The sequence below is a fragment of the Cryptomeria japonica genome, chromosome 9 (assembly GCF_030272615.1).
Source record: "Cryptomeria japonica chromosome 9, Sugi_1.0, whole genome shotgun sequence".
NCBI lineage: Eukaryota > Viridiplantae > Streptophyta > Pinopsida > Cupressales > Cupressaceae > Cryptomeria > Cryptomeria japonica.
In genome coordinates, this window is record NC_081413.1 from 518,823,457 (window position 1) to 518,838,532 (window position 15,076).

The 15,076-nt window shown below is 38.5% G+C and overlaps 1 protein-coding gene across 9 annotated transcripts in view; it reads right to left on the bottom strand.

Annotated features, from left to right (window-relative positions):
* Positions 1 to 1,117: 1,117 nt before the first annotated feature.
* Positions 1,118 to 15,076, bottom strand: part of LOC131066905 (varicose-related protein) — a 146,858-nt gene continuing 132,899 nt past the window's right edge. For 7 of the 9 annotated variants that reach the window (XM_058001797.2, XM_058001794.2, XM_058001801.2 and 4 more), the window contains 3 exons: positions 6,982 to 7,119; positions 6,621 to 6,755; positions 1,118 to 2,146 (listed from right to left, as the gene is read on the bottom strand). In XM_058001797.2, coding sequence (XP_057857780.2) covers positions 1,838 to 2,146; positions 6,621 to 6,755; positions 6,982 to 7,119 — 582 coding nt within the window. In that variant the 3' untranslated portion in view covers positions 1,118 to 1,837. Of the gene's footprint in view, positions 2,147 to 2,173; positions 2,532 to 6,620; positions 6,756 to 6,981; positions 7,120 to 15,076 lie in introns of those variants that run through there. The other 2 variants (XM_058001800.2, XM_058001799.2) reach the window with 2 other exon arrangements.

Here is a 15,076-nt window from a genome sequence, read left to right on the forward strand (position 1 = left end):
TAGTTGGAGATTTTATGTGGTCTTTTAACTTCTCATTGACGTTAAGAGGTACGACCCAAAGTTGTTGAAGTTTTCACACATTAATTTTTCTCAAAATATATCATGCCCCTCCTACCATGTGTTCTCATCTATTTCATCACAACTTATCTTCATTTCCCATGCCAATTCATAATAGTTAACTTACATCATATATAAGTTAAATTTAAATATATTGCACGATATTTAAGTCAAATCTAGACATATTCATGTTAACTTGCATCATATATAAGTTAAACCTAAACATACTCGTTAATCTATGTTCGTAAGTTAAGAATGGTATAATCATCTTATTACAAAGCACTCTTTTAACATTGCAAATGAAAAGAAATAAAGCATTAAATACATATTGAAGTTCATTGTCCATAACCACAAAATTTAAACCATGACTAAAGGTTCTTATCGTTTAAACTATTTGTTATCAGTCAAAATATGCATATGTTGTTGCCTAGCTCGTGTACCTATATGTTGTTATTACATTTCCATGCATATTTTGCATGGATCCTGGTGTTTTGAGCATCAATGGAAGATTAAAATTCTGTAAAATTTAAGATTGAAAAGATTGGAAGCATTTCAAAACTGCTTACCGACTTCTAAAAGGAGGTAGAAATATTGCTAGTAACATCCGTTGCAATGTATTTCAGTATTTTGTTAAATATTATTATTACCTCGCAACTGCAATTTACATGTTTGATATTCCATAATAACAGTCCAATGTCCAATTTATCTCTATTTATTGGCTATAGTAATGTAAAAAAACTTTATTCTTTTAAAATTTTAATATTGAACTTGTGCTCTCTTCAGTATTTTGTTAAACATTATTATTACCTCACAACTGCAATTTATATGTTTGATATTCCATAATAACAGTCCAAAGTCCAATTTATCTCTATTTATTGGCTATAGTAATGTTAAAAAACTTTATTCTTTTAAAATTTTAATATTGAACTTGTGCTAGAGCACCTGTGTAAGGCAGTTATTACATCCATGTATTTTCGCAACTGCGATATGTTAGTCATATTTATAGTAGCGATCAACCAAAATTGCATCCTGTAGAAAATATATAACCAGTACCAACAGCTTCAAATGGCAGTATACACCAATGCCCCAATTGATAATAATTTATAAACATCAATATACACCATATTTTTTAGTAATCAGACCATACTGTACAATTGTTCAAGATGATGTATCAAGAAACAATCATCAAAAACAGAAACTTGAAAATGTTTATACAGCAACGTCACTGTGCTAGGTCACTTGAGCAGAATCCTTGTGAAAGCATTATAACAATAAGCACTGAATAACTCAATTTATCAGTATTGACAAATTGGCAAGTTACATTTGCAAAATAAGCATAAAGCATACCATTCACCAATGTGCTTCTTATGCTCAGTCTTTACAACTGCCTTTATAAATCAACCAATCGACCAGCTCTAGGACTTGAATGGTGTCAGTATAAAAAGTTCAGCATACTCTGATTTCCCCGCCTCGTTAGCTTTGTGAAACTGTACTGGTATCTGTGTCCCCTTCCCAAATCACAACTTTACAATTGTGTTTATTCTGTCCATATTTTGCATAACCCAAACATTGATTGTATGAATTCCCCCATACTATGTACACAAATGTAAGGTAGTGGTGCCTTAACAAATGAGAAGTACTGTAGTTCAACTGCCAATATCCAAAAACATTGGGACACTAATGTCCTCAAGAAAATGTATTGGGATCTAGAGGAAACATGAGTGGACCTTGACTGGTATCAAAATTCAGGTTCCAGTAAACCATGTTTCTAAACAAGCTGTTATGCGCAAGACATTAGTAGAGAATTGATGACATGCATTATAACCTTAACCTGTTTTAATAATGTACTGCCTGGATTTATTTTTATGAGCTGCCTCTGTAAGTTCTGATAAACTTGCTTCAGTACTGGTCTAATGTAATCAGATAGTATGGGATCATTTGGGTTGATGGCAGTGGCAGCCTCCTGGATCCATAACAATTTCTTTGCCATGTTGCTTTCCAGATCACAAGCTAATTGTTGGATAAGAAAAAGCAACACAATTTGACTTACAGGAAGAGGGTTGCTTGTAAAAATATTTGATGGATCCACCTATTACAAAAATTTAAAAGCAATTTATTTATCAATAAACTTCAATTTGATTCATGAATGCATTCATATTGAACTTGAAAGGTTGCTATTATACACGCAAGCACACTGTCTGAATGCATGGCATATAGTTAAATAAAAATGGAGGCTTGTCTTACAATCATTGGAAATATGTAGTTTTAATAATTGTTTAATTGAGACAATTTTCTTTTTTAATGTAATACAATCAAACACAAATATGTTCAAGAACTTATGATCATACACGAATCCTAAAATCCAAATAATCTAAAGCCTTTCCATAATGTATATATGGACTTGTGGCAAGGAGCTGTAAGGAATCATTGGCCATTCGAATTGGAACGATCTTGGGCACTACAATGTCCTCTTCCTGAAATATTCAAGATATAACTTAAAACAAAGTTTAAGAATATTTGTGGACTGAAACATAAAATCTGAATGTCATGGTAAATGCAAGATGGGAAATTTTAAATTAAGTAAACATTTCACATAAAAATAAAAGATAATATACTCTTTGGTTTGCTATTATTTTTCACTTTGTGCCGACTGTTTCATGTTGTTCCTGAAATATCCCTAGCTGATTTTTTTGTATGTTTGACAAAATGTTCATGAACTAAATAAATGCAAGAAATTAATTTACTTCGATCTAACCACAATTTGCACAGCTGTAACAAAATATCAATGCTATTCAATTGAAATTTATCCCAACACAGCTACACACAAAGACAACATATATCTATGGCTGGAATTGTCACACCAATATTCTTGTCACATCCCGTTTTGAGCCCTCTAAATTTCGTTATATTTTGTCCTGCATTTTGTTGATGATGTCAAACTTGTTTTATGAACAATTATGCTATGATGATGATTCAGACTCATATCAGTTTGATGTAGTTTATCATTCATTTACATGTGAAATTTACCAACATGTGATGATTAATGAATGATTTATATTATGTTTAATGATATGATTTAACGGACTAATACCTCGTTGGTTTGATGAGATGGATGCACGAGATATTTTTCCCCCTCTAAGATGAGGAGGGAAAGCATCACTCAAGAGAGGGAAGCAGATCTGGAAGAGAAGTCAGGGGCAGGAGAGAGAAATAAAGGTAAAGAGAGAAAAGAAGAGGGGGGCTGTCACCAGCAAGGATACAATTCTTGAAGAAACGCAGAGGAAGCTTGGAATCTTGGTATGTAACACCCTTTACGCACAGTCATGTTTTTATGAAAAAGGAATTTGTTTGGAAAATGTTTTCATGAAGAAAATGAGAAATTCATTCATTGTTTTATACTGTAATCATGGAATAGCAATTTATGCTATGTCAAGCTAAGGTTTTAAATTCTGACTTTCAAGCACTCTTAATTCGAAGCATTTAGTTTAATCTTTGATTAAAGACTTGGATTGGTTGGTTTATAAGCCTCTCGGCTTGAGCCATTCAGCTTTGTCATATAGCAATGACCTTGACAGTTGGTTTAAAAAGCCATTCAGCTTGTTATATGAATAGGACTGTGTTGATAATGTAAAAGAAATTTCGGTTTGTTGAATAAAGGTGACTGTTGCTTTTCTTTGTTAAGCCATATGACTAACCTTAGTTTATGATTGAGTTAGTTTGTGTATTTAAGCCTCAAGGATCTATCACAAAGTGTGATAGTATTGTGTTAGTTTCTGTACAAAAGCCTCTCGGCTTAGTCACAAACTATGATAGCATTGTGTTAGTTTTTGCATTTAAGCCTTCTGGCTTAGTCAAAAACTGACTGTATTGTGCAAGATTTTGTGTTTTAAGTTTCTTGGCTTAGTCGCAAACTATGACAATATTGTGTTAGTATTTTAGGCCTTTCAATTTTGTCATATAATTCATGGCTATATTGACTTAGCACATATGCTTCTTGCTTGTCTTATTGGGGTAAATGGTTTAAAATGACTATAAGATATATGTTGACCCCTGGGGTAGAAGAACCTCCTTATTAAAATCTATTGTGTGAATTTTGAAAGGAAATGTTTCTATGGGTTTGTGTCAACTAGGGTAATTTTAGGTTGAGTAATAAGTTTGGCCCCTAGGTTGATATAACCAACATTGGGGCATTCAAATTGGTTTATAAATAATAACGATTGAACTTTGAGTCAAAACCTCAATATCCTTAAAGTGAAGTGTTATAGTATGGGTTGGTAAAGTATGGAGTTCATTATGATTTCCCAACTATTGTTATGTGGCATTAAGTAATGAAATCCTAATTATGAAGAACTTGTGTGTAGGTCCTTTGATGTTTGAGAGACCTAATGAGAAAAACTACGTGTGACTTTGATCTGTTTGGAAGCAGGTATGTAGGCGGTCCTTGGGTGAAAGATGTCCCTGTGACCTCAAGTCCATAGGGGGAGGATCTTGAAGGGATAACTCCCAAGTTGTGGGGTTGTTCCTAATTGGTTTGACCTTCTCTCTTCACTAGGCTTCAAATGAGGTCAAAATTGGTATTAGATGGTTTTGAAAGAGATACGAAAACCTGATAACTTGAACTTAATATATAGTGTTTTTGAATAGTGAGTCGAATAAAGTGAATGGGTTGACTACCTTTAGTCAGTTTGTTTATCTATTGAGTAGAGGCCATCTTGTGTTGGATCCAAGTGATTTTATGCGCTTGTGAAATTTAATCCCAAACCTACAAGACTTTGTGTATATACTCCTAGACCACTCAATTGTGATCTACTTGTTTCGAATAAGGAACCTCTCTTCCAGTTATAGTGTTGAGCAAGGTATAGACGCTAATTTTTACATCTATGGATGGAGTAAGGGCCTTGTGAGGGCATAGTTAGAGGTTCTATACCTCTAATATGTAGGCTACTCTTTTCCATTTGAGGTAATCAACGATGGAAATCCTATGACCCATTTAGAGGTAAGCTTATCGACGCTCAATATTAACAACAGTCAAGAGGTGTATGCTTGAGATTGACAGTAGTCAAGGAGTGAACACTTGAGATTGATACAAGTCAAGAAGCATACATTGTCGGTAGACTGTTAGCCGTACCACATAGATAGCAAGATGGATTCTGCAAGAGCATGTGGGCTTTGGGGCCAATCACATGATGGCGATGGATGTCCTTGGTTGCTTAGCCATCTGATGGATTGTTGGGAAGAAAATCTCTAATGAAGAATAGGTAGGTAATAATTGCACCAACCTCATAGCATAACTTTGGGCATATCTTGATATGGAAATGGTATACTTGACCTTGTTGGGATGAGGATGGACACTTGGTGTAGTATGGGATACATCAAATCCTATTCTCACTTGCTAGTTGGTGCAGAAGACCAGGGAAAAGAATGTGACCCACGGTGTAGTGCACAATGCACCAACATTCCTTTTATATGGGATGCACTGAGGGCAAGTGATAGTTAGCCGTTGTGGATATGTCAATCTCTTACCATGGAAATGTTAGTCACTGTGTATATGTGACTTATGTATGAGATAGTCATCTTGTGTATACATGATGTGTTCTTGAGTCACTCTCTATGGAATTGGAAAATTAGGAAAGGATACGACCCTTGTGTAACTATGTATGTTATTGGACTAAGTTTAATAAAAAGTCCTAGTTTAAAGAGAGATTAGAAACCGCCTCTAACTTCCTACAAGAGGATACGTAGCAAGGCCATCAAGAATGAACCCTCGAAGCATAGGTCTAGGTCTACAGGGAACCTTGACCTCAGGAGCTTACCACCTTGTGTGTAAGCATAAGTGGTGGCATAGAGTTGTAACCACCACAGTGATTGAAGTAATTATAAAGTCGATGCTTCTAAGCTAGAACAAAGAAGCTTGGTCTATTGAGTTGGTACTTGTGAAATAATAATAATAATAAATAAGTAGCAACCAAGCGGCCATTGTTACATCATAATAGAATTATTCTATTTATGAACATTTGTAATGTATGGTGTCTCCAAAATACGAGTGATAGTTAAAAGTAATACAATATGTATAGAACCAAACACATGTATCTCAATTTAAATGATCAATGATGTTCATATACAGTCAGCCATAATGGATAAGACCATAAGTCAATTACATAAAAACACCTGAAAATCCCATGAATGATGACTCAAAATTAGAGAAACTTGCAGAAATTACATAGCCATTAATTATAGCTTTAAATGGTAATTTCACATCGTCTTATTTATTTACAACATTGTAACAAATGTCTGACCTCTTGCCTAGAATCTCAATCTCAAGGTTAAATTATGCTTATACAAATTTGAGTGTCCAATATTTCTTTATGTCTGAAATTTTTCTTGATCTTCTATAAATACTTTATTCTCTCTCTATAAAAAAAGGCAAAAGCATCAAACTTGTACAATAGATCTTTTCTGCCTATTTTATATGCCATTCCTAGTTCAAGAGATATCTTCCATGAAATAATTGAATTTAACTCGAAAAGAAAAGAAAAAAACTGAAATAAACATAACAGTCCAACCTGATTGCATAACCAAAAAACAGCATTGACATCTCCTAGGGAGAGTATTCTCATAAATGCCTCTTCAAACTTTCCTTCTACAACCAATCTAGAGAAATAAGCCGATTGAAATGTTCTATCATTATAATCATTTACCTGCAAGAAAAATTGGCATGAATATGATAAGTTACTGTCAGTAATGTAAATATATATTTGAGTGTTTTTTCCAAAGAACATTACTTTGATCCAGATACAAACAGAAACAACCTAGAAATACATACACTTCCAAAAAGATTAGAAAATGATGTGAAAACAGAACAAACATACACTAGAGAAATAAGTATTAGAGCAAAGTTACAAATCAGAAATACCACAATATTACCTCTGTATTATTGCTATCATTGCATCCTTTGAAAACGTAGTCTGCATTACAATGCATGAGATCCAATACTCTATTTAGCCCCTCTCTAAGTTCTTCTTCCATGGATCTTAAATCCATTGTTGCAAACAAGATTATTTCCTGTCCAATTTAAGATAAATATTGCAGCTTCTAAGAGCCAAAAATATTATTTGAAAGAACTAATCAATCTTTGATATTTAGAATATATTATGTTCACAGTTTCACAAAATGTGTAGCACTATTTGTAAACAACTATTTTTCATTTATAAAATAAAAAAACTGGATTTCAACCAAATTTCAAGAAATGTTATGATCATATTGTACAATTTCAAAATTCTATGGTAAATTAAATAACAAATACTTTGTCTTTTAGAAAATGTTCTAATACATTAGACTTTATTTTGTTCAATTTCTTCTTTTCTCTTGCGGTTAATTCTTTAAAAACATTGGTCATCTTTTCTGTTGGTACTTTCTAGAACCATTGACCTACTTCAGACAATTTTGGATACTAAAAAAGTAACATTTGATAATTAAAAAAGAAACAGATTGGAAGTTATCTGTTCAACAACTAGTTCTGGCGGAGTTCTTTCTGCAAATTTGTTTTCATCTATATTTATATAGTAATTTTTTTATTTTTCAATTATCAAAAACAAAAAAAAACTAACAAGCTATTTGTGATCAAATGGACATAACAATTGTAATTACAAATAATCTCATAAACATTAAATTACGGTTCTGTTTTAACTTATGAAGGCCTAAATTTGACCATGTGGTTGTTATTGAAAATAAAATCAGCCTAACAGTTCTACAATTGCACCTTTTGGAGCTAATACACAGAAGTTAACCACATAATTTTGTTCAAAAAACTCACCTGAACTCTATAAATGTTACTTCGGAAAGAAATGTCAAGGAAGATTTGCATGCCAAGGCTATGCTTTTAAACAGAATTAAGTGAATGCAAGGGTATAATAAAGACTAGATACTTTAAGACAAATTATTTTTAACATCTTCAATTACAGAGTTTACTTCTCAACAAATTCCTTTTGCATTTAGGATACATGCAAAAAGTTACCCAAATGATTAAATAAAAATAATTTTCTAGATAATCATCTGCAACCTAATCAGCATGGTCTCTTGGTAAACCAGTTTGCCATGCTCACTGAATCAAAGAAAGATAGAGGAAAGATATCTGTGGACTCTTTCCAGTTTCCACATTAGTATCCTTTTCATGGAATGTATCGGATCTTACAAAATACAAAGCATTAACAAAATCTCTCAGTATGGGGCACCTCTCAAGTCTGCACAACTTGGACACTTAGCTATCATTTTTTGCAAGAAATTAAAATCTCAAATTTCAATTTCAGACCTCATCAAATCTTGCATCTCAATTTGCCACTTCTCACCAAGATGAGTATGACAATGACATCATTCTCTTTTTTCCAGCTCTTTCCTCTACAGTGATTTATTGATTTCATCAAGTCAAGACACTTCATACCAATCCGTGTGGACCAAACATGATATCAGAAGTCATTCCTTGGGCCTGGTAAACATTTATGCACCTGATGATGCTCCAGATCATGTGGAGTTGTGGTATGGTTCAAAGTTGAATGATTATATTCCTTTGTCCAGCTAGGTTGTATGTATCAATCTTAATATGGCTGACTCACCTAAGGATCAAGATGGCATTCGTCCAATGCATTCATGTACTGGCAAGTAAGGCACATGTAAGGCTTATTTTAAAATAAAATAAAAATTATAAGGGGATGTTAGACCTTGACCATCAGTGGCAGTTTGACTATAAAGAACCATGGTTCAAGAGGTCTAATTTTCACAATGAGTCAGATCATGCACTCAAACTGCGGGATCATGTCATGTTCTCTGAGCAGCACTTTTTTGCTTCATTCTTTTTGCAGTCCTGTTGTCAAAGTTCAATCAAAGTAAGTTATTTATGGAAATTATCCTATCACTTTCCAGCTAGTCTAGGATGATGGCTTGTAGAAAGTTTCTCACGAACACACTTTTCTATAACATGAAGGCACTAGTCAACTAATTGCCAAATCATAGAATTTAGGCCCTTATTTCTCATATACCTCTAGTTGGATCAAGTGGTGGAAACAAGGCATCTCCTATATTGCTTACTTTTTTCGACAATATGGTAAACAAGTGGCTAGGATTTATAAATGAGCAAATTTGGCTCTAAAAATATTCAAGAGTTCCCTTTGTGCCCAAGTCTAACCCCCTTGATGTCCATTTGCAGTCACCAATTGCTCTTCTCAAATACAAGCTTATAATTGTGGAAATACATGCAATCAAAGGCGTTCAAATCCATGCCCACTTTCTTTCACTCAAAGGTTGGAGACAAATCTTCCAAAGTTTTGCAGAACTTTGGGAATTGAGCATCCTTCCTTTCATTGCTCCCCATCCTCGATATACATCCATCATATTCTTTTCATGATATATTCTGAGCAAAGGGAGAATGTAATACCCTATTTTTAGCTATTGACAAATTATGGGTACTCTAATGATGAGGACATGGGCCTATGAATAAACAGAAGCAAACTAAAGCTGTGAAAAGCAACCATAGGCAACTACCTAATCTTCCTAAGAACTCTGGGCATTTTTACATCACCATAAATTGGTGTTTCAAGCAAAGAAATAATATCAACAAGCCTATAAAAGAGAACCAATGCTAACAGAATCTTAAATGCATGTGGAAAAATGACATACAATATGAAAAGATTAATTACCTTTGGAAACCCTTTTGAGAAATAACCCAACAAAAACAACAATCACTATATTAACTCAACCGTTCACAATTCAATCAGATATTTCTCATTTGTGCTTAACCCTAATCCATATTCAAGTACTTATAGGCACATCACTCAAGGAAATTGTTCAGCAATATTACAATACAATGGATATAAAATTTTGGGCCAAAAAACTATCTTAAAAAGGGCCCAAAAAGGGTATGAAGTACATATTCGTGCTGTGTACAATACACAATGGGTGTAAAACATGCAAGGATACAACATATATTCCACTTCTTGAATACTTTACATGGGGGGCAACCATTCATAAGTTGTTCGCTAAGGGCAGCCATGCCCATTGATTTCTTGCATCAAGTAAACTTCTTCGTACTAATAGACTTCATCAATGAGTCAATGTTATCGGAAAATATGTATAGTTTAGGAATGTGAATTGTTGATAGTCAGTTAGCCGACGGGTAGGTAGTTGGAGTCACGACGGTTGTGTCGCACCCCTTCGGCTGTTATATATCGTACCACCTCCGGGTGTTGGAGGACATGTAATGCTGACGACAGATTATAATATGAACATCTTTTGACATTAATGGAAAGCTTATTCTGGTACTTCCTTTGTAATTGCATTGTGCATTGCTGTTCAGTTTCTGTATTCTTCCTGTTTACCCAGTGAGGTAAACATTTGGCGCCGCTGCCGAAATTATTTCGGGAGGGACGGAATATACTACATGGCACAGGGATAATGGGACAACCATTGCCCGAGGGGACGAGCAGTAACCCTGATGAAGATCACCAAGAACTGTTCGAAGGAGAACGAGCACTCACAAAAGATTTCGCTTGCATCCTTCAGGCGGCCATCGAAACACACGTATGGAGGGAAGCCACCATTGAGGCTGTTCCAGAGGATGCTGTGTGGAGCGCGCTTGGTGTAAGCCCGGCGGTGAATCGGTTGATGAGCAATTTGCCTAACCTTCTGGCTCAAGCATTTTTGGCTCTTCAAAACCACAGAGAAGACACCTACTGTGAGAACCGACGACAGCAAATCTTACGAGAATTTCATGAGCGCCGGGATGACGGACGACCGACGAAGGACAAATAATCCTTAAATTGTGAAGGGAGAGAAATAAAGAACACTGTTAGAAGCAGAAGAATTATGTTGATTGTATACAAAAGAATGAATTAATAAAGACGTGTTGTGTTTTGGTTTATGTGTTGTGAAACATGAAATTGTACCACAATTAATGCCCAATTTATTGAATAAAGACAGAAATAAGAAATTAGAAACCGACGAGTGGGAGGCTGCGCAGAAGGCTTTGATTCTGGAACAACGTGTAGAACGTAGACGGAGGCTAAGGCAACTTGCCGAAGGACGACCTGCCGAAGGGTTGCCCGAAGGGAACCAAGGAGGTGTCACGGAAGGTGCAGAAGCCGAGGGGAATTTCTACGCGTCGCCAGACTACTGTAGAGCGAGAAGCCTCGAAGAGTTTCTAGAGGAAACTAGGTTACGGAGAGAACTAGTTGAAGAGACTCGAAATCGGTTCATAGACTTATCTCTCACGCCACAAAGGGAGGATCACCGAAGGGAGCCGGGCACGGGTAACGACGAAGGGGAAGCTAACCGCACGGTAGGTACAAGGCAGAACACCGTACCTTCGGTCACCACCACAGGAGACATCAGCGGCATTGGAGGGAGCAGCGCCGGAGGGCAGACACAGCCACAACCACCTCCAAGTGGACGACTTCCATCAATGGCGAGCAAACAGAAGTTGCCCAAATTCAACGGGGATAGCACAGATGATCCCGCACGGCATTGCCGTACATGCGAAACCATCTGGACAGCCAACGGGGTGACTGACCAGGATGAATGGATGAAGCAGTTCCCCGCCACACTGAGAGGAGTGGCTATTGACTGGTATTCAGACTTGGATAAAACCGGGGTAACTACATGGGATGAACTAAAGAAAGCATTCGAGAAGGAATTTCGGCTTCTCCGAGATGATAATGAGATAGTCTCCGAAATCTATGGAACAAAGCAAGGAAAGAAGGAGACCGTACGGGCGTATGGCCGCCGGCTGAAGGAATTAGTCAGAAAGATGGAAAGCCAACCGGCTGATGGCTTAAAGAAGCGGTGGTTTGTCGAGGGTTTGAACCCTAAGCTACGACGAAAGATGAAAATCGTGCCTCCGACATCCTACGATGATGCATACAACCGGGCCATGGACTTGGAAAGTGAAAATAAGACGGCCAAAAAGAAGAAGAATAGATCTTCGTCATCCTCTGAAGATGATACGTCGGAAGAAGAGAGTAGCAGTGATGAGAAGCCGAAGAAGAAAGTCACGACCCTTCAGAAGGATATGGAACGGATGTTAAAAGAGTTTAAGACAATGAAGGGGACCACAAGCAAGGATGATGAACTGTGGTGCACGGATTGTAAGGAGAGCAGCCACACAAAGGGTGCCTGTCCCAAGAAGGCATTCTGTGACATCTGCCAGATCATGGGACATTCTACGAAGGAATGCCCATACAATCTGAAGGCACGTAACCAGCAAGTGCTCTTTGCACATGAGCAGCCCTCCACATCGGATTCAAACAATAATGCATCTTCCAGAGGCTACCGAGGAAACCGACGAGGCGGACGGGGGAATAATAATAATTCCACCAGAGACAGGGTCCAATACGATGCGAAGGGACGCTCGATGATTCAATGTCGGGCTTGCAATCAATGGGGTCATTACGCACGAGAGTGTAATAACAATGACACCGCTCAAAAGCTATGTCGGTGGTGTGGCCGCGGTGACCATGAAGATGCCGATTGTCCGAAGTCTGGCGTAGGGGCCAATCTGATTGATATCGAAGGCAACACACGGGGTAAAGAAGCCATCCTTGCTCTTACCCGAGGGCAAGCAAAGGAAGCCCGATACCCCCATCCCCGCACGGAGAAGCAGAGAATGACGGAGGCAAGGGAGGAAATAGAAAGGGCCATGAAAGCCCAACGGGGAGAGACACACGAGTCATCTGGACCCTACTGCACAGACGCGGAGAGGAAAATTGTACGGCAGATGCTCCAAATGGAGGTACCTGTGAAACTGGAAGACCTCCTACACACCATACCGCAATTGGGGATAGTGTTGTTGGGCACAAAGGTTGATAAACCCAAACCGAGAGACATGGACGCTCCCATACTAGGAAGCTTGGAAACAAATCCAGTTGTACTTACCGTCAACAATGGCCGACACCCAGCCGTGGTGGAGATGGGCATCCTGGGCACCATCCTGACGGATACTATAGTAGACGGCGGTTCCGGAGTAAATGTCCTTCCGGAGGACACATGGAAAAAGATAGGAAAGCCCACTCTGTGGCCACCTACGTTTAATCTGGTAGGTGCAGACCAGCAGGGGATTAAACCCCTCGGCATGTTTATGGCACAGCAAGTCACCGTGGGTGCACAACCTTTTGTACTCGACTTCGTGGTCATTCCATTGAAACAGAAAGGGTATGACGCCATACTTGGAAGAGGATGGTTGGTGGCAGCGAAAGCAAACCACAACTGGAAACGAAATACACTCTCGATGGAGAGCGGAGGCAAGAAATTCACTATTGATCTCCGGACGCAGTTGGTGAGCGAGGAACTTGCCTCTTCCTCGGGATCTAAATCCGAGAGGGAAAATGACCCACGAGACGAAGGGAGAGAGGGGATGGACCCAGATGCCGAAGGCATATTAAAAATCGGAGGTTGTTGTTCGGAGGATGACACAGATTCACTAAATGGATTGTTCCATTGGCAACAAGAGGACTATGAGATGTTCTCACCCTCCTGTAACGTATTAAGCGTCAAAGGAGAGGAGCCAGATCAATATCCTCCAGAATACGGGGAGTATAAGGAAGGAGAAGCTACAATGGACACCATACCCGCACATCAATTTAGAAACAAGGAGGCCATGAAGTATGAAGAACCGACGGTGAAACCTTTGAATCTAGGTACGGAGACGGATAAGAAAATCATTCTGGTAGGAGATGACTGGAACCCAGTGCTGAAAACGGCCGCATTCAAGATTTTCACCGAGTACAAAGATGTATTCGCATGGACTTATAAGGATTTGAAGGGAGTCCCACCGGAGTTATGTGTTCACCGTATTCTGCTGGTACCAGGCGCAGTACCAGTACGGCAGCGGCCGTACAGGATGAATAAAAACTATGCTACAAAAGTACAAAAAGAGATTGAACGAATGCTGGAGGCCAAGATTATCTTTAGGGTGCAGAATAGCGAATGGGTATCCCCCATCGTAATATCTCTCAAAAAGGATGGTAACGAGATCCGGATTTGTGTCGACTTCCGGCGACTCAATGCAGTTACCATCAAAGATCCATTTCCCATACCGTTCACGGACTCTATTCTTGAGGAGGTGGCCGGCCATGAAATCTATTCATTTATGGATGGATTTTCCGGCTATAATCAGATATCAATAGCGGAGGAAGATACGCTGAAGACGACATTTGTGGTGGAGGACGGAGTATATGCTTACAACCGGATGCCCTTCGGTCTCTGCAATGCTCCGGCAACGTTCCAACGAATAATTCTCCACATTTTTTATAAGATGTCCGTGGGTAACTTCAAGGCGTTCCTAGATGATTGGTCCATCTACAGCGGGGAGGCGACGCATCTGAAGGCACTCGGAGAATGTATGGACAGGTGCCGGAGGGCACAACTCGCACTGAACCCTAAGAAATGCAGATTCATGGTACCTCAGGGTAGACTACTCGGACACATAGTGTGTAAAGCGGGACTTAAAACAGACCCGGATAAAGTTCGGGTGATTGTGGAGATGGAACCCCCACAGGATGTCTCAGGGGTAAAATCTTTTTTGGGACACATCGGATATTACCGAAGGTTTATAAAAAATTTCTCCCAGATATCTTACCCCCTGGATAACCTCACAAGAAAAGGGGAACCGTACGTATGGGGAACAGCGCAGTCGGAATCCTTCGAGGAATTGAAATCACGACTATTGGCGACACCAATATTGGCCTACCCAAACTGGGACAGAGAATTTCATGTGCACGTCGATGCCTCCAACTATGCAATAGGTGCAACATTAGCACAAGTTGGGGATCATGGGTTGGATCACCTGGTCTACTTCGCGAGTAGACTACTCTCGAAAGCTAAGAGGAATTACAGTACAACTGAACGGGAAGCGCTCGGCATGGTTTACGCAGTACAGAAGTTCCGACATTATTTGTTGGCGACACCCTTCACCTTCTATGTAGACCACCAAGCTTTGATGTACTTGGTGAATAAACCTATTATTCAAGGACGGGTG